This window comes from Cyclospora cayetanensis, unplaced genomic scaffold (assembly GCF_002999335.1).
Source record: "Cyclospora cayetanensis isolate NF1_C8 unplaced genomic scaffold, CcayRef3 CcayRef3_contig_196, whole genome shotgun sequence".
NCBI lineage: Eukaryota > Apicomplexa > Conoidasida > Eucoccidiorida > Eimeriidae > Cyclospora > Cyclospora cayetanensis.
Window position 1 is genome coordinate 26,273 of NW_020312143.1, and position 23,888 is coordinate 50,160.

Sequence of the window (23,888 nt, forward strand, 5' to 3'; positions counted from 1 at the left end):
ATCTCAACTAGAGCAAGCGGCGCAAGGCTGAAATACTGGATGCCGCCGGGGCAGTGAGGCGAAAGTGACTCATAAAATTGGTCATGAACACACAAACCTGAGGCAATTTTAGAGGCAGCTTCTTCCTGGTGGCCAGAGGGGGGCCCTGCCCTGCTGCAGGGGGAGGGGCCCCCCACCAAGGGCCCCCAGGGCACCAGGGGTCAATTCGCTGCACGAGGCCCCGTCAGTACACCGGAGAAACCCTTGGTGTTTCTAGTTACTGCGGTTTTACGAATTCCAGTGATTTTTACATTCGCGCCGCTCTATTTTGGACCCTGAAGAGCCGTCCTTCCATGGGAGCCTCGTCAGCAGCCCTCTCGCCGGGGGGCACATAGACATGCCTCTGGATGCTGAAAGCCAGCAGCTTTTTCCATTTGATTTCATTTCACCTTCACGGGTTCACCCGATGCGCACTCTCTCTCTCTTTCTGCCGCGTGACTCTGTGCGCTCAGTGTCACGATGACATCCCTGCCCGCACTGCCTCCCGCCGCAGCTGCGCATGCTGCCCCTGCTGCTGCTTCTCCTGAGCCTGCTGCTGCCGCCTCCAGCCTCCAGACGCAGGAACGGCGGCAGCACAATACCTCGGATAGTATACCGCGTGGACCTCTCCCCACCTCGCTGTTGGTGCTGGCAGAGGCCCTAGACGGCTCCTTCTGCCCACTGATAAATGAACTGACGCAGCAACTTGTGCAGCAGCTGCTGCTGCTCCACGAAGAGCATCCCTGCCTCTTCCAGCTTGCGGAGTCTCCTTCGGGGGGCCCTCACGAAGGCTCCTTGAGGAACTCTCCAGGGCTTCCCGCCTTCTCTCTTGAGGTGGAGGGGCGCTTAGGAGTCATAAGGGAGCGCGATAGCGGATCCAGGCTGCAGCTCCCCGTCGCGAGCCACGCGGTGCTGCAGCCTTCCTTCTGCATGCAAGTCGGTGGCCCCTCGGGGGGGCCCCCCGAGGGGGAGGAGGGCCCGCAAGCACGCTTTGTAGCGGGTGTATCACCTGCCCAGTTCGCCGATCTGAAGGAGCTTTTGTTGAAGAACGTCGCACTGAACTCGAGGGCTGCAGGCCGTCGTCTGCAGGTGCACTTAGCCTTGATGGGGATAGAGCCTTCTTCTGGAGGATCTTTGGAGTCTCCCGACGAGCACACTGACACTGAGGAGGAAGAGGACTCCCTGAACGCCTCCCCAGCCGTGCGAAGCCGCCAGCAAGAAAAAGGCTCCATTCAGAGCTCCCGCGTTATGCGGGGAGGAGGCGTCTACTCGCTGGAGGGCGAGGACTGGACAGTGCTCTCAGAGAAGGAAACGGAAGAGAACTACTTTCACATTCCAGCGCTCCAAGCAGCTGCACGGTTCAGTTCTCTCAGGGGCCCCTCGCTGCCGGGGGGCCGCGGGGGGCCCCTGCTAGGGATGAGCGGGCTGCCAGGCGCCTCCATGCACATTCAGAATCTGAATCAACTGCTGGTCAATCCGGGAATCTACAAGAGGGGCCTGTTGCAGTGGAATGTGTACACAGGGGCGGACAAAGACGACGCATTTCGTTCCACCGAGTTGTGGAGCTCCTCCGCAGCCGGAGCGGAAGATGTGGCAGAGAGGCCTCGAGTTGACTACCGTTTGGCCATCAATTTCGAGCACAAAATCGAAGTGAAGGAGCTGCAAAAATCACTAATGCAGGCGGGGGGGGCCCCCCAAGGTCGCGGGGCCAGTGCCGGATATGGCGGCTCTGTGGGCTCTGCAGAGCCGCAGTTGCGACGCCAGCGGCATCGGCAGAGCCTCGTCCACAGGAGTGGTTTGCGAATCGATTTGACGCGGGTTCAGCAGCAGGCGAAAGCCTCTTGGAGTCAGCACACGGCAGGGAGGAGGGACCTGCAGGGCAGGTGGACGTACGAAGTGGAAATAGAGCTGCATCCAATGCAGATTGCCAAGGTAAGATGCGTTTGCGAAGGAGGAAAGGGGAGGAGAGGGGAGAAGGGGGGAGCTGCACACGGCGGACGGGTCAGTCTCCTTTAGTGTATTCGGAAGGACATGAATAAATACCAACGGATAGGCAGAAAAAAACCGAGAGACTAAGGCTTTGGCGGCCGTAGAGAGGCCTAGAGAAGACCTCAGAGGTTACGTAGCTGTGTGGCTTGAACGGTAGCGTTGTTTGCTTCTTGTGTTCGTCTTTAGGCTATTCTCCATAAACAGAAGACAGGCGATCCGCGTCCGTTGTGGTGTCTGTGTGCCACCTTTCTTTCCCTGCTGCGCGAGTTGGCTGCTCCCTTGAACTCTCCTTTGGGAGTTAAGGGGGGGCCCACGAAGGACGTGTCTAGGCTCACCAACGGTGTTGCATTGGCGGAGGGGGAATGGGCAGATCTTGGTGACGTGCAGCTAACCGAAGCAGAAGGCTCGGCTTTCAAGCACTTTTTATCTGACAGGCTCCCCCTCATTGGAGATTATGCATACCGGGCAGTAGCGCAGAGCATGAAGGCAAAGAGTGCGGACGGGACTGAGGTTGCGCCCTCTCTATGCGAATTTCTGAAAAATCCAGAAGTTGAGCAAAAGTGTCTCTACACCCACAACAAAACACAAATTCCGGGACCGTGGATCCCCCATAGAGATGCTGACGGCAGAGTCCATCTGGTGGAGCTGCAGCGCTGAACATTGCGGGAAGCTCCAATTGTTGGAACCTTCTATGGAAGTACACGCCGACGTAGTAAATGGGTCTCAAATCTTAAATTCATCATCGGCTATACTGGATGTACACCGCGAACGTTAAAACGTAATATGATTGGGGCTAGCATATCCAAAGATGTGGATTCTAATACAAGAGACTGTGGCAGAGCAAAAAGCCCACAATCTGGACAAGCGTAGCGCTTGCACAACAATAGCCCTATATTAGCTTCCTGAAGGTGTCCGCAGGGAGAAATTTTTAGCCCTAAATTTAAAAAGAAATCCTTCTGGAGAGTTTCGCGTTCAGATTGCTCCCCTCTTCATGCTATCACCCTTACGGCTCTGGCAGAATAGGAGAGTACCAGCTAGGGTGCGCGTTGCTGCACCCTTCAAGCACACCAGGCATTCACTGCTAGTTGTACATATCGATATACACAGTGCACACCGAGACAGTATTGATTCGTATCATGGCGAACTAATGCTCCTCTACGACCAAAACGTTATATGAACAGCCAAGCCACTTTGAGAAGTCTTATTTTATTTTGAAGCATAAGTACTGTAGTTGAAAATGCCTGAATGCAGCTTGGCTCGGTAGAAGGCCAGTCCCCCAGCTCTACGTAGAAGATTGCCTCCACAGCGAGCTGTATGCTTCTGACTAAAGGAGGCTAAGCGTGTGACACGTGACCCAGAGAGCGGGTCTCAGATCGGGTTACAAAATAATATTGAAATCCGAGCTTGGCTTTTCTGTGCGAACTAGGTAGATATAGGGTGTGCGTACCAATATTCGGCGCAACCCTCCAGTTGACAATTAGAAAAATCGATAGGCACTTCGACAGTCCGCCCCTTTTCGCTGTGCTTTTTAAAACTGCATCTTCAACCCTGGCGCTACTGCCTTTTCCTGCAAGGGCCTCTGCCTTTGTTAATTCAGAGGCCTGAGTGCGAATAATTACAATATGGAATCACCGACCACAGGGCTGTGGAACACAAGAAGCAAGTTTTACATGGGATGTCAGGTTGCTTTTGCATCCAGCCTTCTCACGGCCGGAGGCATGCAATCTGAATAGCTGCATAAGCTTCATTTGCCTCATTGGTGTAGTATTGCTGCGTATAGGCAATGACAGAGAAGAATTTGAATGCAGCTGTGACGGCTACAATATCGAGTTGAATTTTCAAGCTGAAATAGCTAAAATATACAGTTAGATCAGCGCCTTTTTAGTGCTGTGTAACATTCTAGCCCTTCATATTCTGCAGCATGGGTTGTTTTATCATCTATCTCGCGGGTCGTCGCAAGCCACCAGCATACTGTTGATGCGCAAAAACTCAGCTTCATGCTTGTCCCTTATTGGCTTCTCCTGGCCACTTAGCCGCATATCGCACAAACACAGCAATACCTGAGTATGAAAGGATAATAAACGCGCAGATTGGTTATAACTGTCCCTATTGGTTGCCGTTTTGCTACATTTCTGGTGTCCCCTTGCAGTCAAACGACCTTGCTCTGTTTCCTCATCTGATCCCTGAATCATTAGTAACCTTTATTGATATGCACGCCTCGCCTCTATGTGTCGTATCACTAATAAAAGGGAGCATGGCAATCAAACTATCGGAGCCACTAATATGACGATTCTCATGAGCACCTCCATCACAGCCTACTAGTGTATGACCCTCACAACGCCCCTCAAAAACCCACTGATGTAGATGTAGCTGTTATCTATGGAAAATGAAGGGTGGCGTCTTGCAGAAACTTTAGAGCCTCCAATTCGTCTTGTCTTTATGAAGTGCGAGGAAAGCTGTAGTAGCTCGTGGCGTTTTCTGGTAGAGGAGTGAAATGACTAAAATGATGTCCACTAAGAGCAAGTGAATAATAATTGCAAGTATACACCTGCATTTGATATCTGAATGCCAGTGCAGAAGCAAAAATATATGCACAGTGCTGCCCTTCTAAACTCAAAACAGCAAGCAGACCTCATGAATTCATAAATCAGTATGATTAACTAACCAGCTTTTTGAACATGCCATTTGTGCAGGCACTCACAGATATGAATATGGATATTTCTGTTTGTTTTGTGAACACACTTTGCAGTTACCAGCCCTAAAGCAGCAGATAGTCCTACAGACAGAGTTTCTTCCCACGAGGGTCGGCGTAAACTTTCGGACTTGAGCCCAGATCCCCCTGTTTCATTTTTCCGTCGTTGACGAATAATGATAGGCAACTTTTAAGCCGGATAGAAGTGCTCAAGTCGTCATCTGTCTTATACAACAATGTAGGCCCAGACAGTCAGGCTGATGAGGGGAAGAAGCAAGGTGTCCAGGAAGGTTTTCTAGGCTTCACTTTTTCTCCGCCGAAGTGTTGATCCATTTTGCATGCTTTTACGTTATGTTGTGCATGCACAGCGCCGTTCCTATGCGTTTAGACTCGTTAATCTTTTGGAGTCGGCCAATAATACCGGTGCATCTATGCTTACATGTGTTACCCCAGCATATGTTGCCACCATGCCAAGTTTTCCTTGTTTTCTTTCTGTCCTTCATCCGTCTGGTCTTGCCCTTCACTTCCAAACCACAGATCCGGTACATCATCATTCCCCTCCTGATCGAAAAGACAACAGTGAAACGGTGACTTATTTAGCACACAATTACTTAACATCTTAGGAGTAATATTTGCGTACGACTTCGGGTTCAGCATCTCGAGGCTCCGCTTTATTTGGCTCCGCTGAATACACGGCAAGCTGTGTCGGTTGGAGATCTTCAAACGCATCTTTAGGGTCTGTCTGTTGTGTCTGCTGCTGCATCTTTCGTAAGCGTCTAGGAGTCGAAAGTGTTGGGGCATTCCGTGAAAAAAAGGAAGTGCTATCTTCAATTACTTCTGCGTGACCCTACATCAGCTCATTTTACTGGAGTAACTAAATAGTAGATGCAACAGAGGACTCATACCTCTGGATTTGGCGTGTGTGCTTCACTTGTGCTTGGGCTAATGCGCCTTAATAACTCTTGCCCTACTTTCTTTATACCTCCCACACTGTCGTCTTCTTGGTTTGTGGCTAGCTCCTTTGCTGCAGGCTGCAGTTCCTCCTCTTCTGTTTCTCGTAAGCTGGTAAGGACTTTGGCTTCAACTTCTCCAATAGAGTCCGTAACCACTGGTTCTTCATTTTCCTCTGCTGACTCTACAATCCCGTCTAGCTTTTCTGTTCCTTCATTCGCAAGGTGGCGCACTATTCCTGCAACCCGTTCGGCTTGGTGCTTCTTAATATTGGCCTTTTCCTTCTCGGCCTGCTCATCAGCTTTTTCGACGCGCTCTGCTGCTTCTGCAGAGGTCAATGAACCGTTGGCTTCTGAAATCACCGCATCCAGATGAGCCTCTGCATCCTTCTCATCGGCCTTAGTCGCTCCAACTTCTGCTTCTAAAACAGATAGTTCTTCCTCAAGTGTGTCACTTAGCTTTTTCTCCTCGGCCACTAAGGATTTGGCGAGCTGCTCCTCATGCTTCACCAAATCTTCCTCCTCGCTGATCCTCTGTTGGGCAAACTCCTCTTCTCTCTCCTCTGCTCTCTTGTCTGCCGCTCGAATTTGCGAAAGCTCCTTCTCAGCCACTGCTTCTGCCTGATGGAAGCTATAGGAGGTTACATGCGGTCAAAGTGAATACTCGGTACCTTCTGAGCCACAGATATATCTGTATTCTCCTTTTCTTCTAACATATTTTCTGCCGCAGCACGGTCTGCCAACCCTCCCAGCGCCTCAGTACTTGTCGCCTTCATTGCTGCCTCATGGACACTTCCGCCCCGCTGGATAGTGCTGCGGAGCGCCTTGCCTGAGTTGCGATGTTTTTCATGTTCCGATTCTAATGTGCTTATTTTTTACCTAGTTCTTTCGTTGTTGCTCCCTAATGGGCAAATGGCAGAAGTATTGAAGCTGGCAGACTCCAAAGTTTGTATTTGACCTCACCCTGGTTCGTGACACATGTTCCAAAACGTTGCAACATTTTGGTGAAGGACAACGTTTATGAACGACGATCATCTCGTTCTGGGGAGCCCCTATTTCACGTTCCAATCTGTCGCTTGAATATGACAGAGCTTGCGAGTTTGTTGAGACGCAGGCTATTGACCAAATCAGAAGCAGTGTCCGAAGTGGATGACGGCTGATGTGCTTCCGTCTCCCATGTTTCCAATTCAAACAAGCGGAACGCTTTTGGTTCACGGAGTCAAGTCCCCTGATGGGGCAATGCTGGCGCCAACATTGCGTCTGCTGCAAATTAAAATGCATTATGGGGCCATTCGAAGAAGCAGGGATCTATGATGGTGCAAGTGAGGGTTGTTGCCATCATGGCTACATGAGTCAAAAATAGTTCCGTCTATACACCGCAATCGCAAGAGGCAGCATTTTCGGGCATGTTTGCTGTGCTACGTATCGCAAGACTTCAATAACTATTATTATAATTCTGAAGACATTGCGTTTCCAGTTTGGAATGCTGCCCACATCGTGCTCAATCATCTTTCCTGTGCTATCCTTAGTGATGCACCTAAGCTCTTTTAACCAGCTACCAGTCGGCGATAGTTTCTGTGAATAAAAGGTCTCATCATGACAAGGGATTATTTTTTGTCCACTACACGGTTTCAGTCTTTTTGAAAGAGCCATCGATCAATACGGACTGGGTCTGCACATCTGCACACCCCTCTCCTCGACAAAGTTTAGGCTGTAAGTGCGCCTTGTATGGCTTTGTCACGAGCCAATTACACTGACAAGCGATTAATGCCCGAAGTCTAATCTTCTGTCGGCCGTTGAGTCTTCTTTTTGCACGATGGGAGTGTGTTGCTAAAATGTATCTTATTTAGGAATTAAGGCATCCGAATCGCTCTAAACTGAAGCATCATATCAGAAAAGGTCAAATTCCAATTCGCTTGATAGTTTCAGGACCTAGTATGCAAGAAGAATCGTGAATGGGGAGGTGTCGATTGGTAGCAACACGCTGTGGTCAAAATTGCAGCGAATTGCACCAGGGATGTGAAGTGATGTTGCTAAATTAATTATTTGCAGATTTAGACACTTCGGAATTAGGGGGCCTAGGATTATGTGTGACATTGTGGGGGCGGAGGGTTCTGTAAGCACTTCAGCTGAATGACGACGCGTATAAAGCACGTACGAAACTGCTCGTTACTTATCAGCGTCACCCTATATGTACGCTTCCCTCCATGAACTTGCTGTACGCGCACATCCTGATTTGTTTCCAGTTCCCGGTGGTTGAAACACTACGAAAAGGGAATCAAGTTGCAGAAACCAGCTTGCCCTGTTACTTTGCCGAAGACACTGAGGACTTAATTTCGGCACGTACACAGAATAGATTTTACTCTTCGTCCTCTATAGTGCAGAGTGGTAGGCCTCCTTAGCACAGTTGGTAGTGCGTTTGATTCGTAATCAAAAGGTCGTGGGTTCGATTCCCACAGGGGGCTCTCTTCTTCAGCCTCCCGCATTAAGACGTCCAGAAGGCTACTAGGAGTGAAGTGCTGTTGTTTGCTCCCTTTAAGCCGTTGTAAATGTTCCTGCTGGATTTTTTCTATTTGCTCTAGTCTTTGAAACCGCTGCTGGACTTGCCCTGACTTCCTACCAACGCCAGGCACCTACTAACTTGTGTTGTCCACTCACAGCAGGTAGCTGAATCTGGGGGAAAGGAGCGTGCAGCCATATTAATTAACTACTATTTGATGCATTGATCATTCAACCTGGCCCTCAAGTGGCATGCGAGAATCTTTGCTGCCTTCTTCACTTCAAAGAACTTCTCGTCTGTAATGTACTCGGTAGCAATAGCCATCAGATCCATGAGTCCTTGAGGGTCTAGTGGCGATAGCACGACCCCCCGTACTAATGGTATATTGAACCTAGTGAGGAAGAATCACAACAACAGGATGTAAACCCTATCTATATTTCACTGTATGCAGGAAAAAACCCGGACATGGTCCATCATGTGTTGTCGTACTGCTTGCAGATCTCCATATGAATACCACAATTTTCCAAGGCTCGACTCACCTAAAATAAACATCAAGTCGATCAGCAAGCCAGTGCAAAGTCTCTCTGTGAGTACATGTCGTAGCAGCTGTAAGGCTCTCAGTTGCAAAAGGTTCCTACAAAAAAACGCATCAGTATGCCACAGTCAAAAACAAATCAACATGTTCATATCAAAATTAGCCCCTCCCATCACTTTTCTCTTTGCCCGGGTTTCGTTGGAATTAGGCTGAAATACTCTAACGCGCTAAAGTCAATACCAATAAACTAGTACTGGGGCTGAAAAGCTTGCTGGGCATTCTTCATTAGGCTAATACCACAACCTTGAGGGGTACAACTGTGAAATCCTCTTTACTGAAAATACCATAGCCTCCTGGCGAGTCGACGGGAATCCAAAGCACTCGCGAGCACCAAATGAGGCAACAAGCTGTAAGTCCGACTGTGACACATTGTCCGCATCAAATGACAATTTGTCCTCTCATGTAGTGCCTTCTTTGGTGTATATGTATATAATAGATCATATGCAGCAGCCCCAATCAGCTCCTTGTGGCCTGTATGATCACCAGGCACGACTCCAGTGGACAGGAAGGCTGACTTACCTGTATGAAGCTTCGCAACGGTTTGTGTACAAGGCGTGAGCATTCATCGAGCCCAACAAGCGTTGGGTTGGCTGCAAGGGCGCCTGCAGTCGTAGCCCCCGTGAGTTTGATAGAGGGCTCAACTGAGAACCCCATACTCTTAAAGTCTTCAGGCCGAATAGCCCTGCAACAAGCGTATCACCCGTCTCGGTATACGGTGTTTATTCGGCTTTGCTCCCCTATGAAGTCTCTTAGCTAGAAGAGAGTGGAGTATAGGGTTTTGCACTATCTGATCTGCTAACAGCGACGTATGACAGCACAGACAAGTACAATAAAGGATACTGAATACATGCGTACGTTGCCCCCTTTAGAAAAGCTTGCCTACCTCAGTGTGCCCGGGGAAGCAATTGTCGCCCAGGCAGCCACCCACAGAGGACATCGGCTGGTGCCGCGATGTGAACGGACATGGTTCGCTGCAACAGTAATACAGAAAAAGACGTGTACAAGGGCTCTCATATTGCCCCACATGTGATACATCAAACGGATGCAGCACACCTCTGAGACTGCTAAGGATTACTTCAAAATGACGTAGCAACAGCTGGCACACTGCTCTCCTGACTATGCCCATGATGTACCCCTATACAGCGCCTCGCAAATACAAGCATGCTTCTGTAGTGAAAATACACTTTAAATCAGCAGAACTGTACGGCTACGTGCATACACTGCTACCTCGCTAAGGTTGCTACAATGGCCAAGCAATTTCCATTCAAGTCTATATGTGGATTATATACTTAGCATGAGTCGAGCCATATTTGTTTAGAGTTGCCACTAAGCACGAACAAAGTGGCCTTTGGCTTACGTGGGTATGCGTGTTCAAAAGTACGCAATGCAAAAGGCTGAGGAGGAGACTGAGCGGCATCGCTGCAGGTGATAATCCTGTGGCACCGAGAGGACAAACCCTTTTACAAGCTAACGCTGGACACGTTACTAATATGGATATGTGTCCTTCAACGCATGCATACATGCACGAATAGGCGTGTAAGCAAGCAAATATGTTCGAAACGGCGTCTTTCGCATCGCGTTCGTCATGTGCAGAACATACAAAGAACAACACTGACGCTCTGTGTACGCATGTGCAGGTATGTGTCGATTAAGTGGCTTTTTGCATCCATGATGGGGAAACGAAAATTCGTGTTATTCTGCAAGTACAGATATGCATGCATCTACAGTAAACCTGATACCGGGACACAGTTGCAGACACTTTAATGTGACAACAGCCCCTAGCCCTTCGCAGTCTGGGAGGGCAACGAGTAGCAGGCAAACACCGATGATGGATTTTACAAAAGAGAGATCAATATAAACGACTTCCGTCCATTTGCCCTCTTGGTGAAAAGTCACCATGCCCTTGATTGGTCTCCACTCACCCTAAAGGCGCTTTGAGGGTATTAAGAAATTGCCAACCAAACTTATCTACAAGTTCGCTGCGCAAGGTCGTGGGGTGTATACCTGGATAAAACAAAGATACACCAGACAGCCGCGTGTAGCGACTTTCATAGCAATAGAGACCCTTTGCCAGCTCCAAAAGAGGCAAAACTTACCCAAGGCAGATGGTGGGGGGAAAGGAAAGCAGTGGGATGCACAAAGCGGAGAAAACACCTAAATGAAGGGAACAAGACGGAGGAAGAAACGCGCAGAGAAAAAGCACCGGTAGTCGTCTGAAGCCTACCAGAGATTATTTGAATAAAGAAAGACTCTCTCCAATCTGAAGAGAGTTGCTTGGGGCTTTTCCCGCAAATGCCAGCCCATTCCTTGAGCAAGCGACTCAGCGTGATTCCCCTGAGCAAAGCCAGTGCCAGAAGCCCTCCTGCAAAAAAGCGAGCAGCATATGCCCATCCCATTCGCACACAGCTAACTAACCGAGTAGCCGAAATGTAGAGCCTTAGAGCGTACAGATACAGTCCAGAACTGCACCGTCTATGAGCATATCTTAGGAATTTACTTCATAGGCTTGACAGCGGGGCGAACAATGCATTTTTGAGTTCATCATTTACGTTGTCAGAGCTTGTGGACAGTGGTTGGTGGCATGTAAATTATACTTACCCGTACCGGTCCCGACTATAAGGTCGAAGCAGGCTGCCACATTGAGACGCGTGTCGCCTAACAAAAAGCGTACTTCCTTTTCGAGCTGGCGCAACATCACCAGCTGCCCCACAGCTCCGTAGAGACCAGCGCCATCAAGAGACAAGATGCACTTCCTGAGGGAAACCGCAACATTCTTTGTGTAACGCACTTCACATTTGGGGGAACCAGCGATTGTGTATTCATCATGAACGAAGGAAGAATCTGGTGATGCCCAATAAATTAGCCCGCACATGCATACATCCACATGAACGCACACAGCACCTAGGCCAGGTAGGCTTCGATCCTTTTCTCCCGTATAGAGTGTGTGCAAGATGCGCAGAATGAGGGAACAAGCAAGGCGGACAGGCAAGAAAAGAAAAAGCAGCAGAACTCTCGCGTACGGAAAAGCCGTGCGAATGCTAACATCAGCTATTCCGATGTGCACGAACCTGCCTGTAGCGATGTACAGTGTGGGTGGGGCTTGATAGAGAGGTGGAGGGATTCCGCAATAGACAAGTTCTATGCTTCCAAGAAGAGACATCCCCAGGGACATGCTAGCGCGGACATCAATCAACAGGTGGCTCCCTGAGGTCCACAAAAGTAGCCAGCTTTCAGAAGAAGCCATATCCCAACAAACCCTAGATAGGTAACCCCTTCCCCACAAGCCTCCTCGCAGCCTGAAACGAGCCCTGCTGCCCCATGGATTGTATCGACTACTAGTGTCCTAGAGTCCAGAGCCAAACCAATGTGCTGAACCCCCCAGTAACACTCGGCACAGCTGTGCTGAACGCCACGTAGCTCAGTGTGATCGCAGTATTATGACAGCCGCATGGTGAGAATGGCCGAAGGGCTCTCTGAAACCTGCTTTCTCACCGGGGAAGGGGGCGAACATGAAGGAAAATTTACGTTTTCTTGCCCTCACGGAAACAACGTTACTGGGGAGGAACTTTACAAGCTGCTGCTGCTCGCCAAGGGGTAGACAGTACTCCTCTCCAGAGTCTGTGTAGTGCCCTTCCGCCTCGTAAAATAGCACATCCTCTCGCAGCTCTCCCAGTTCCTCCTCATGGGTGCCCCAGGGCAAGTGAGATGGACCTCCAAAAAGCTCCCCCCATTCGCTGCCCGTGGCCATCTGCAAGATACGGGACTGCAGTGACAGCAGAGTAAGAGCCTGGATACTGATCTTTCCGTCGGTAAGGCACTGTACCTCTGTGCACGCTGCTCGGCCAGTACTCAACGCCTCATCCCTCGGCTCCTGGTCCGTAACGCTGTCTCTCTTCTGATTTGCCACAGTGCTAGTATCTGCCCCTGGCATACTCGGCTTGGTGCCATCCGAGCGCTCTTCGTGATAGCCCGCTGTGTCAGGCTCTTCCCTACTTTGAGAGACACTTTTGTCTTTCAGCTGCTCCCCGCCGGGGTCGTCGGTTGACGCCATAGTCTGCCCTGACTGCCGGCCTTTCTCTGCCACTGAGAGTGGGGAGAGGCCTTCTGTTCCACCTCCGTGCGAGAGTTTCTCTGATGCCTCAGCAGAGGGCTTATAAGGCCGTCCCTCGGACCGTAACTTGCTCATCTGATTCTGAATACTGGGCTCCCCCGCGGCCCCTACCTGACAAGTCTCCTCAAGGCTTTTAGTGCGATTAAGGCCGTCTTTATTGTGACCACCTGTGCATGGTAGGGCTGCCAAAGTAAGCACGGTTTTGGAACTATTTTCAGAGCTTCCGGTAAATAGGCCCTCAACGGAAATGCCTTCGACCGCCTGCTCAGCCCTTGTGAGCTGCTCTGAATTTTGGTTGCGCACATGCACCTTTGTCTCCGAAGGGGCACCTTGGTTCTCCACTCGTTCGGGCTCCCACTCCCCCAGTATTCCCTTTCCCTCGGATGTGGTGTCAGACCCCAACTCCTGAACAGCTGGTAGAAGCTCCAATTCCCTTACTTTTTGCTTGCCTGAAAGTGTTTCCTTCGAGCCCAAACGGGAGGAGGATAACCTCTTTGAAGTGCTCTTTGTTAATGACTTCCCCTCGCTGGAAGCTGAACGTATGTCGCTTAGGACCTCAGGGGGGAGCGAGTTGGGAGTCTCTTCTAGCTTCCAGCAAGTAGATAATGATGATCCTGTGGGTTTGCGGGAGCCTTGAAATTTGCCACTGACAGTGCCAAAGGAGGTTTCGTTCACGAGGCTTTTGGTGCCTGCCCCAGCCTTGTTACTAACCAGCTGCATTATGCCAGACAGGGAAGGATAAAGAGCAGTTCCTCCAGAGGCAGTCCACGTGAAAGCCTCTGCCGGCGATTCAGTAGGCGGTTCCAAGTGGTACTCGCACTCCAAATGCATTCTGGTGATTCCCAGGAAGAAAGCATCCCATAGAGGCTGTATATAGCCATCCCAAAGGAAACAGCAACAAGATAGATATCAAAAGAAGCATCAAATAGTGGAGAGCTTCAAAGATTATGTGAATATGCGCGCTGGACAGCAACAGACCAAGTATCACCTACTGATGATTGGGGCACTACAACCGTAGGCAATGCGGGTTTAGAAACGTCGTCTACTACAGCATATGACCAAAAGGCGTCTTTTCAAGGGCCTTTTTAAGGATATCCTCACTTCGGTCTTGTTGGAAATTGAGAGTGCATAGTATCCCGGCTGAGTGAGGGTCACATCATAGCGGCTCGAATAGACCTGCAAACGGTGCGCGCACCGCATTTTGCTGTCCGCCTCTGTGTGAGGAAATCATGTAGCTGCTTAACGGGCAAGTATACACTGCAAGCATTGCTAAAGTGCGCATGAACAGTGACCTTCAGGGTCTGTACCAGGTGAAGAAAAGCGAGAAAACTCCGAACTTCTTGGCAGCGAAATGTATCATGAAGAAACTGAGGCTGCTGGTGAGCTGGCAAAATTATTTACGGCACACCCAACTGAAAACCCGAGGCTGGTAGCCTGCTACCTTTAGCAGAAACACTAAGCCCTTTTCTGCTACAGGGGAAGTCTTACCAAGCCATCTCGCAAGGTGATCTCCTTGGGATCGCATTCTGTCGGAAAAACGATTCTTGTGGGGTCCACGTTAGTCCCATCAGGTCGGCAGCAGTTCATTATCGCTGCAAAGTGGGAAGGTGGACTAGTCGAAGGCCTCGTAGTCTCTGCATGCCTCGAAGCATATGCAGTAACGACATCGGCGAGATAAGAAGGGCTCAGGCTCAAGCCACACACCCGCTTACTGCCGGGTGTATTGCAGCGGCAAGCACGCGATGTTCCGAAGTCCACATGCTAAGTCTGTTTGCCTCGTATCTCTGCTTTCCAGGGCTATACCCGTAACTCCCCGCCGCGCACTCCCCGATGCAAGCGCACTCCCCGGTGCAATAGACACGCGTGTGCGGCCTCATGGGGGCGACTCAGGGTGAGCTTACGAAGCAAAAATGTAAAGTAGAAGGCTTTCTTGTAATTTTGGCAAGGTGAATGTCGCTCTTTTTCTGAAAGCCCAGGTGACCTCGGAGGAATGGGGAAATCGAAGACCAGGCTCCTGACGGCACTGTTTGCCAAGAACTTGAATACCAACAGGGATGCTTACTTATGAGGATTAAGGGTTCGAGAGATGGATGATTCAGCGTTCCTTGCAGAAAATTACCGAAAGCAAAGCACACCGGAGACTCTCAGCAGATCTGTAACCAGCGACCGCTGGTCTCCAGTACCGACCATTGGCGGACGGGCTTGCATTCTATTCCCCTTCAATGCGGGCTACACACATGAAATGGGTCAAGGAAACAGTATAAATACCTTTGTAAGACCCCTCATCGTGTATTGTCTGTATAGCAAGCAGCTACTCCCCCTGAAGGCGGACCAGCAGCTTCGTGCTCACGAATGAAGCCCTCCATCTGTGCGTCCAGTCCTAAGAGAGCTTAGTGTTACAAAGCTTATTTGCCTTTGCTTCATTCCACTAAAGTGGGATCAGATTCAGGATTGCCGTTAACGTTCAGGAGACTCCCTGGGTTCGGTGCTCTTAGGTTCAATCTAGCGCTCCTTGTCAAAGAAGTGCACCTGGAAGTCGAGAGGAAGCCAGATAATACTTTCCTGCTTCATTCTGTTATTGTAATATACTGGACCAAAATCTTGAAAGCGCCAAACCGACAGCAAGACACTATCGCACTGCCATAACAACTCCGTGGCAAGTGGTGTCTATCGCACGACAGCCCCCCGCACGAAATATCCCTTGTGTTTTACACTCGCACTGAAAACAAGACACCCGCACTACTCAGCCTTCATTGCACTCACACCTTCAGTGACTACAGGTCCGACAGGCAATACCACACTCTCCCTGCTTCCTAGCCCTCCATCAAGTCAACCCAGAAATGCGACCTCACACAACAAAGAGGCCTTTGTGTCTGAGCTGGTGCATATTCAACAATTTTCCCGGCAAAACTAAAAGCCGCGTACGTCACGAAGCCGAATGTTAAGTGGCCATATGGCCCTGAAATCTGGCGCGAGACTGGAATCCTGAACCCCATATCTTAATGGTTCTTGATACCAGCCTCCCGGGGAAGTACAAGGAAGCTAAGATGGGCTGGAGAACACTGGTTGTGCGGCATCTTGCACATCCCTTTCCGTGAACGAGACCTCTTACGAAGGCTTCTGTCCATGGAGGTTAAATATGCTAACAGTACCCAGAGAGAGGAAGGTACAAGCTTAGATTATTCCTACGGATTCAGTAGGGCGCACGAGCCAAGCACTCTATAGAAACTGAGAAGAACTGCAAATGTGAGAAAACAGATAAAGAAAAGCCGCGACTAGGCTGACTTCATAAGGGTGGACAGCGCGAAGACCGTCCGTGTGCTACTCGAGAATAAAAGGCTAAAGGGAATTGTTCAGGGGGGGCCCTCTGGAAGCCTTGCGCGCTGATTCAAAAAGCAGCACGGCCGCTATCCCCTAAAGCCCAAGTACTTTCGCAGTATTCTGCAGGGAGAAGAACGCGGCACAAGGGGAAGAAGCTTCGTACTGACGTGACTGTGTGGGCTCCTTCCAGCCACCCGTCCGCCTCTCCATTCAGCTCCACATCGACGGATTCGAATAGCTGCCATACCCTTGTCTCCCTTGATTGCTGTAATTTTGGTTCTGTTGCTGGTACGACGTTTGGTAAAAGTTGCTGGCAAGCCCGGGGGGCTGTGGGTACTGGCTATACGCGTTGTAGTTGTAGTATCCCCCTGCAGCTGCTGCAACTGCCGCCTGCTGCTGGTGCTGCTGCTGCTGCTGATGCTGATGCTGTTGATCTGCGCCGCTGCTGCTCCCGCCTCGGTGGTAAGTGCTGCCACTGAACGCAACATGCAAAAAGGCACCCGAGCCGTCGAAAGGCGAGAAAGCGGGGACTCATCAGGGCTGGTAGACGACGCATGCAACACGATAGGGCTCAAGGGTGTTACCAAAAACAGCAAGCTGCAGCTAGGAAGTATACCGCCAGACAAACGTCTGCGAGGAAGGCAGGGGGCCCACGCAGAAAACGTCGGGCATGCGGGAAGGGGGCAAGAGGCGAGAAACGGAGGCGAGGAAATGCGAAGAAAGACAGCGCTACACGCCGATAAGAAGTGTGCGCTATTGCGCTAAACGCAGCTTACAACTGTTGCTGCTGCTTGAAACTGGCATTCTTGCCATACTGGCTCTGCATCACCGAAGTGCTGCCCAGCTGACCCTGCTGCGGCTGTTGCTGCTGCTGTTGCTGCTGCTGCTCCCCCCTGGTACCCAAGGGGCCCCCCGCCGTGCTGTTGCTGCTCGCCGGGGCCCCCACCCCGCTGCTGCTGCTACTGTAGTAATACTGCGAACTCGCTGCACCGGCATTCGCAGGGGGAGTTCCCACCTGAGGAGGCAGAGAAGACACAGCAGTCGAGTCCAGCAGCTCGCACCGATTCACGAAAGCCCCATGATGGCAATGCAATCCATCCCGAGCACTCTAGGCACGCAGCCGAGAGCACACAGGTGTGCATGTGCATGTGTGTGTGTGTGTGTGCATCTGTGTGCATGTGCATTTGTGCATGTGTGTGCATGTGCATGCATGTGCATGTGCATGTGCATCTGTGTGCATATGCATGCATGTGTGCATGTGTGCATGTGCATGTGCAAGAGCATGTGCATGTGCATTTGTGCATCTGTGTGCATATGCATGCATGTGTGCATGTGTGCATGTGCAAGAGCATGTGCATCTGTGTGCATGTGCATTTGTGCATCTGTGTGCATGTGCATTTGTGTCAACTCACCTTCAGCTGTGGGTGCTGGTAGGTGCTCGTCGAGAAGCCTGGAGGGGCAGCAGTGCTGCCTGAAGTTGAGGCTGCAGGGTAGGGAGTGCCTCCTGCAGCCCCCGCCACATGGAGATTGGGGTTGTAGAATGTCGATACACCCTGGCCTGCTGCTGCTGCAGCTGCTGCTGCAGGAGCTGCTGCTGCCGCGTGCTGCTGGGGCCCGCTGACGGCGCCTCCCGCGGCGCCTGCTGCTCCCGTTGCTGCTGCTGCTGCGGGTACGACTCCCGCGGGTGTCTGCGGACTGGCTGCTGCAGCGGGAGCAGCGGCAGCTGGCGCAGCCGCCGCAGCAGCGGCGCCGTACATCTCTGTGGGGCCCCCCGCGCCGGCTGCCGTGGCTGCGGCTCCGTCATCGAACGAATCTTGGTGGGCGTAGGGCTGGTAGTTGTGCATGTACCCCTGGGGCACCCCCCCGGGGCCCCCTTTCGCGCCGTAGGGGCCCCCCATGATGCCGTAATGCGGCAGCTGCAGCGAGCGCAGGCAGCAACACTCTGAGACGCCGCAGGAGACTGGGAAAGCAGCGCGAAGGCGCCTGCGGAGACAGCGGGCGGCGACTCAGCTAGACAGGCTGCGGCGCTTTCAAGGGACGGGCAGGCTTACTAGGTTGCCATGACCATAATACACACTGTTGTACTGAGGATATGTCGTTAGACCGTGGTAGTTGGGGTAGCTGTAGGCTGCTGCAGCTGCTGCTGCTGCAGGCTGCCCCGTGAGGTTGGGAGCAAGCCCCGGGGGGGGGGTGAACGCATGCGAGTTGTTGTACGCTGCTGCTGCTTGCTGCTGCTGCTGCTGCTGCTGTCCTGGGGCGCCCTTGCTGCTGCCGTAGTGCTGCTGCTGCTGCTGCTGTTGCTGCTGTTGCTGTTGCTGTTGCTGCTTGTCGTCGCGCTGCTGCCGCGGCTGATGCCCAGTGCCCTCGAGGGGCCCCCCGGGGGCCCCCCCCCCCGTCGGGGGCGGCGGGGGATGCTGTTTGCCCTGTTGCTGCTGCTGCATGAGGGGTCCGACACTGCGGTTGAAGCCATTGGCTTCCCCCCAGCTTCCGCGGCCAGGTTGCTGCTGCTGCGCGTAGTGCTGCTGCTGTTGCTGCTGCGGCTGCTGGGCGTAGTGGTGGTGTTGCTGCTGCTGTGCGTAGTGGTGTTGCTGCTGCTGCTGTCCACGCCGCTGCTGTTGGCGATCGTGGTGCAGCCGCTGCTCCTGCTGGTGCAGCTGCTGCTGTTGCAGGTGTTGCTGCTGCTGCAGATGGTGCTGGTGTTGCTGCTGCTGCAAATGCTGCTGCTGCCGCTCAACGTCCACGCGGGAGGAGGACGCCTTCTGCTGCTGCCCTGCCTCCGCCGCGTGCTGCTGCTGCTGCTGCTGCAGCTGCTGCAGGTGGTGCTGCTGCTGCTGCTGCGCAGCCTTTCGCTGGGCACCGTCGATTTCGAATATGCGTTCCATCTCTTGCTGCTCTTGCTGCAGGTGCGCCTGCGGCTGCGCATGCTCTTCGGGGAGTTGCTGCTGCTGCAGCTGCTGCTGCTGCAGCTGCTGCTGCTGCAGCTGCTGCTGCTCCGAAACAGCCGACTGCTGAGGCGCCGCGTGGAAAGGCTCAAATGGCGAGGAGACGGAGCCGAAAACGAGGGCTTTAGCAGCTCCGTAAGCGTGAGATCCGCCGAATCTGGCAGGCATAACGACTGGCTCGGGGGGGGAGACGGCCAAAACAGGAGCCGCTGCTGCCACTGCCGTTGCTGCCACTGCTGTTGCTGCTACTGCTGCTGCTGCTGCCTCGTCTTCCCTCTTTCCAAGGAGGACGGAGCCTGCAACTGGAGGCATTGCAGAGGCAGTCACCGTAGGAGACGACGCTTTAGAAGAGGAGGCAGAAACACTTGCTGCCGATCCAGTCGCTGGTGCCGGAGAAGAGCTTCTTGACCTCCCCTGCGCTGCAATAGGACTAACCTCACGTCGTGAGGAAGCGGAAGACGCGCGAGCGGCTGCGCCTGCAGCGGCTGCCCCCCCCGCACGAGGGGGGGGCACTGCCAGCGCCTGTTGCTGCTGGTGCTGCTGCTGCTGCTGTTGCTGCTGCTCTTGACAGCCTGCATCAGGCGATCGTGCTCTTGGAGAAGGCAGACATGGCGTGCGGCGACCTCTGTGCTCTGCGTCGGAAGCCGTCGGCTCCACACTTGACGCTGCTGCCGTTGCTGCTAAGCGCTTCGCAGGGTCCACTGCTGCCTGTGCCGCAGCTTGCTGCTGCTGCTGTTGCTGCGACGGAGACAGTGCTGCTGCTGCTGCTGCTGCTGCTGCTGCTGCTGCTGCAGGCCTCACCAAGCGAGCTGCCCACGTTCTTGGCTGCTGCGCAGCTTCTGTGGCTGCCGCTAGGGGGGGGGGCGTAACAGGTTCTCCAGGAGCAGACGGCACACGTTGGCGCTGCTGCTCCTGCTGCTGCTTGTGCTGCTGCTCCTGCTCCTGCTGCTGCTGCTTGTGCTGCTGCTCCTGCTGCTCCTCGGGCTTCGCAACACCACTCGACGGGGGGTGGTCATCAGAGACTTCTTGCAGATGATCTTGGTCAGACTGGCGCTGCTCCGCTGGTGCTTTTACCTGCTTTCGCTCATCCTGCTCCCTCGCAGCTGCACACACATGACACACAGCAAAGGCGCCGAGGAGAGACCAGTGCAGACAGCAGCTGCTGCACACACAGACATGCGTAGACGTATGCATGTGGCTACGGCTGCGGCAGCCTCGTCTGCACTGGTGCGGCTCTTCAGCCGCTGCAGTCTAGCAGAAGCAACGGCGTACTGGCAGGCTTCCTTGCAGAGTTGCTGCGGCGTCCGACCCCCTGTTGCTGCGGCTTGCGACTCTCGGGTCCCCTGCCCTCTCGCGGCTGTCTCTGGCTTCTCTGTTGCCTCTGGCCTCCTGACTGCTGCTGCTGCTGCTGTTGCTGCGGCTTTTTGCTGCCTCCGACCATCTTCCAGGAGCCCTGTTCATGGCCAGTGCTCTCCTCAATCACGCGTGCAACCTCGCTGTGTATGAGGTCCTCTCTGTGCTGCAGGCGGCGCACCAGCTGCAGCACATCCTGCTTGCTGTAGTTGTAACATTCGAGCACGGGATGCACGGATTCCACCATGCTGGCGGTTCTGGGAGACGCCGAGCGCACGTCATCTGAGGGGAAAGTCAAGTGCATATCCCTCACGAGTGACAAGTGCGAAGCCACGCGAGGATCTGACAAGGACGCAGCGGGGGGTGCTTTTGCGCTTCCTGCTGCTGCCGTGGGCGGTGGCTGCTGCTGCTGAGGCGAAGGGAGGGCGCTTTTAACCTTCCACTGCGCCATGCCGCGAGCTCCCCCCTTTGCGGATGGCCTCTGCTGCTGTTGCCGCTCCTCACGAGTCTTGCTGCCCCACCGGCCGGTGGAGTCTGCGGGGGCCCTCGTCTTTGCGCTGGGGGCCCCTTGGGTGGCCCCTGAGCCGCGTGAGGGAGGCAGGAAAGCTGGTGGAGCTGCAGCGGCGGAAGCCACCGCCGCTGCAGCAGCTGCTGATGTGGTGGTAGGACCACTCGACGAGGCCGCTCCCCCCCTAGCCATTGTAGCCAAACTATCTGAGACAACGCTTGTTTCTTCTTATACAAAGGAGGAGGCAATTGCAACAACGGGTATTCACGGAAAACGCAGCGCGCAATCTTGGGTGGCTCCGCAGATGCGCAGGTAGGGCGCTGCAGCAGGCAGCAGCAGCGGCTGCTGCCTGAGGTGCCCCGCTGCTGCTCTCGCTGCTGCAGCCCCCTGCAGCACACGAAAAGCCCCACCGACGGGAAATATCTTTGAAGAGCAGTTTTCAATAATGTGGTTAGCAGCAGTGGTCGTGAAATCTTTCGGAAAGCTTTGGGCTGTACCCAGACGGACGACCTGCCTCGAGAGGGGGGTGCTCTGCGTGGGCTTCGCCACTGCCCCCCTCGGGCGCTGCTGCTTGTGTTGCGTTTGGTGAGACTGCGCCGAAGAAGCGGAGACCGCAAGAATCTCTGCAGCAGGGGCACTGTCTGCGTGAACTCTGCAGTGCTTTTGCTCGAACGATCCCGTATTCAAGTCTGCCTTGCTGCGCCAGGGGCACGCCAGCGCGGAGGGGTGCTGGGCTGGCTCCGGCGGTACACTGCAACTATATATGTGTCGTCCCCGAGTGTGCCACTGATTATGCAATCATGAGAATAGCCGCTCATCAGACAGTGTACAAAAGAGGCGAAGTCGCCCCGGGCTGATACAGGCAAGGGGATGCGGCGCTGGGCAGTGTGCATACAGGGACGATGGTCAAGCACTGCAGGCACCAATGGATAGCAAAGAAAATAAGCAAACAGACAGGAGCTCGAAAAAACCAAAGCTCTCTGCGCCGGAAAGGCCAAGACACGATGTACATGCGTTTGGGTGCTTCCTTTGCGCGACATGCTTGGAACGGCGTTGGTTGGAACACGTGCAACGGGGTGGGCTGCAGTTGGGCGCCCTCTACTACACCAGTTTTCTCAGTGAACTGACATTTTATGTTGACTCTTCCGCTTATCTTTTGCCATATCTTATTATTGCATACTATAGCTTACTTCTTGCTTCAATACACCCTGTCTGCGAGTGCACTAGGTGCGGTGCAACTAGCCGTAAATGCTCGAAGTATTAAGAGATCGCAACACCGCGCACTCTAGCTGACCCACTTCTTTCTTGGCAAAACCATGAGGCGCAAGGGCTCGATTATTGTAGAATATAATTCAAACAGTACTCGATGCCTTTCCTGTAGGTTCATGTTGAGTCTAAATTCAAGTGCTTTCTGACGGAGACCTAAGGGGGAGTGCTACATTTCGTTGCACTGCGTGGTTCCATGGGCTATCCTCCCGCTCATCCACTGGTTGTGGATGCACTGGTATTTGTATGTCCGTGTAGAGATAAGTTGGTTTCGTTCGAATCGTTCGACGATTGAATTAGGAGCTTCTCCTGCAACAGTCTATACAAAACAGCCTCCGGTGATTGCAGTTGATGGTGACGCAAGGCCTTTCGAGGCGGCAGATGTCGGTGCGCTGGATAATGTAAGCGTAGCCGCTCCACAGCTGGTAAAAAGGCATGATCAGAGAAGATGGGGCCCGTGGAGAAGGGCGCGTATGCGAATGCGTCAGCAGCCGGCTGGGAATACCGGATACACCTCGCGTTGTAGCCCCTAGATGAAGAGAAACCAGTGTTTCTCGCAGCACGTTTCTTAAAGGGGAAAGCACTTCCATTGTGGCTCTTTTCATCCCGCAAAAGTCGGTGACCTGCAGAGATTACTTACTACATATCAAGCTGTACACTTTGTGACTTCTCAGTAATGAAAAGATCAGCTCAAAAGCAAGCTTTAGGAGAGCTATAAAATTCGAGCAGATAGATGTAGCGATTGATCGGCATAAGGATCAAAATGAAAACTCGGTTTCCAGAGGCCACAACGTAGACCACCCACTGCTTCTATCAGTGGTGTACCTTTGGTCCCCTCAAGGTGTCATGTCAGGTGTTGGCAGGATGGACAGCAACTCAGCGATTTAGTTGACGACAGGTGGGGCAGCCACAAATGATGAGATACTTGAAGTGTCAGAAGCGAATGAGCACAACTCCTGCGTCATCGGCTAAAAGAAAGAACAAACTTCGCATTCAGAACTGGTGCACGTCAAGGCCTTTTCAATCAAGTTAAGCTTACATTCAAAAGTAAACAAGGAAAGAAAGCCAGAGGGAACCTGCGGTGAAAAGCAACCCCAGCAAGCCTCCCAACAACGCAGCTGCCTACATGGAGGAAATTGGGTCTGATATCACGGAAGTGCAAGCGCACGGAAAGACCCAATGCATTTGTACATAGCGAACGGGGCCAGCGGAAACAGGCTGCCTCGCAAGCAAAAGGGTGCATTGGGGAGATGGTGAGCCCCCCACGCAGGCTACGGCGCACTGAAAAGAGCTTCAGGGAACAGAACCACACTTGGGGACTTACATTGGTGGGCTAGACTACACTCACCTACCTCCTATTACACATGATATATTTTATTAAGAACATGTCAACAATTGACTAGTTTGTTAGGGTGTTTGTATGTCATACTTATTGCAAAGTAACGTTACATCAATGCAATGCAAATCAATGCTAACGTGTGCTTGATGCGATATGCAGCTAAGGTGTAAGTGATCGAGTGCTGAGAGTGTGCTTCAGCTCACATTCAGAGTTCCTCACCTTCCTTGAAGTCCAAACGCTGAGGGACGAAGGCAAAGAAAGAAGGGATCCATTTAAGAATTACGCTTAATAACTTGTAATAGGT

The 23,888-nt window shown here is 52.6% G+C and overlaps 4 protein-coding genes and 1 non-coding gene across 5 annotated transcripts; 3 read left to right on the forward strand and 2 right to left on the reverse strand.

The window, feature by feature from the left end:
- Positions 1-498: 498 nt before the first annotated feature.
- On the forward strand, positions 499-2,664 carry LOC34624470. The gene is made up of 2 exons (XM_026337616.1): positions 499-1,800; positions 2,194-2,664. The coding sequence occupies exons 1-2, from the start codon at positions 499-501 to the stop codon at positions 2,662-2,664; spliced, it is 1,773 nt and encodes a 590-aa protein (XP_026193401.1).
- A 2,479-nt stretch (positions 2,665-5,143) lies between these two features.
- Positions 5,144-6,684, reverse strand: LOC34624469 (centrosome-associated protein CEP250). The gene is given in 5 exon segments (XM_026337617.1): positions 5,144-5,260; positions 5,340-5,450; positions 5,605-6,270; positions 6,321-6,528; positions 6,608-6,684. Coding segments are annotated over 5 exon segments (1,179 nt in total).
- A 1,357-nt stretch (positions 6,685-8,041) lies between these two features.
- On the forward strand, positions 8,042-8,114 carry Trnat-cgu. The gene has a single exon. It is a non-coding gene; the product is annotated as a tRNA-Thr (tRNA).
- Positions 8,115-8,359: 245 nt separating this feature from the next.
- On the reverse strand, positions 8,360-14,442 carry LOC34624468. The gene is made up of 13 exons (XM_026337618.1): positions 14,344-14,442; positions 13,957-14,031; positions 12,237-13,722; positions 11,813-11,948; positions 11,343-11,497; positions 10,969-11,106; positions 10,667-10,748; positions 10,102-10,178; positions 9,628-9,715; positions 9,264-9,426; positions 9,029-9,103; positions 8,689-8,783; positions 8,360-8,540 (listed from the first exon to the last, which is right to left on the reverse strand). The coding sequence occupies exons 1-13, from the start codon at positions 14,440-14,442 to the stop codon at positions 8,360-8,362; spliced, it is 2,850 nt and encodes a 949-aa protein (XP_026193403.1).
- Positions 14,443-18,811: 4,369 nt separating this feature from the next.
- Positions 18,812-22,778, forward strand: LOC113147352 (Holliday junction resolvase MOC1, chloroplastic-like; the record flags this gene model as incomplete). The annotated part of the gene is made up of 4 exons (XM_026337619.1): positions 18,812-18,917; positions 19,283-19,636; positions 22,165-22,249; positions 22,511-22,778. Coding segments are annotated over 4 exons (813 nt in total), but the record flags the coding sequence as incomplete, so codon positions are not given.
- Positions 22,779-23,888: the final 1,110 nt, after the last annotated feature.

What these genes read in the sequence shown, in the direction of transcription:
- LOC34624470 (XM_026337616.1), top strand. Translation starts at nt 499, where the DNA reads ATGACATCCCTGCCCGCACTGCCTCCCGCCGCAGCTGCGCATGCTGCC. An exon ending in AGCGGCATCGGCAGAGCCTC is followed by an intron (nt 1,801 to 2,193) that starts GTCCACAGGAGT and finishes GTTCGTCTTTAG; the next exon opens with GCTATTCTCCATAAACAGAA.
- LOC34624468 (XM_026337618.1), bottom strand. Translation starts at nt 14,442, where the DNA reads ATGAACTGCTGCCGACCTGATGGGACTAACGTGGACCCCACAAGAATC. An exon ending in TCACCTTGCGAGATGGCTTG is followed by an intron (nt 14,032 to 14,343) that starts GTAAGACTTCCC and finishes CACCGTTTGCAG; the next exon opens with GTCTATTCGAGCCGCTATGA. An exon ending in TATAGTCGGGACCGGTACGG is followed by an intron (nt 11,107 to 11,342) that starts GTAAGTATAATT and finishes GCTTTTTTGCAG; the next exon opens with GAGGGCTTCTGGCACTGGCT.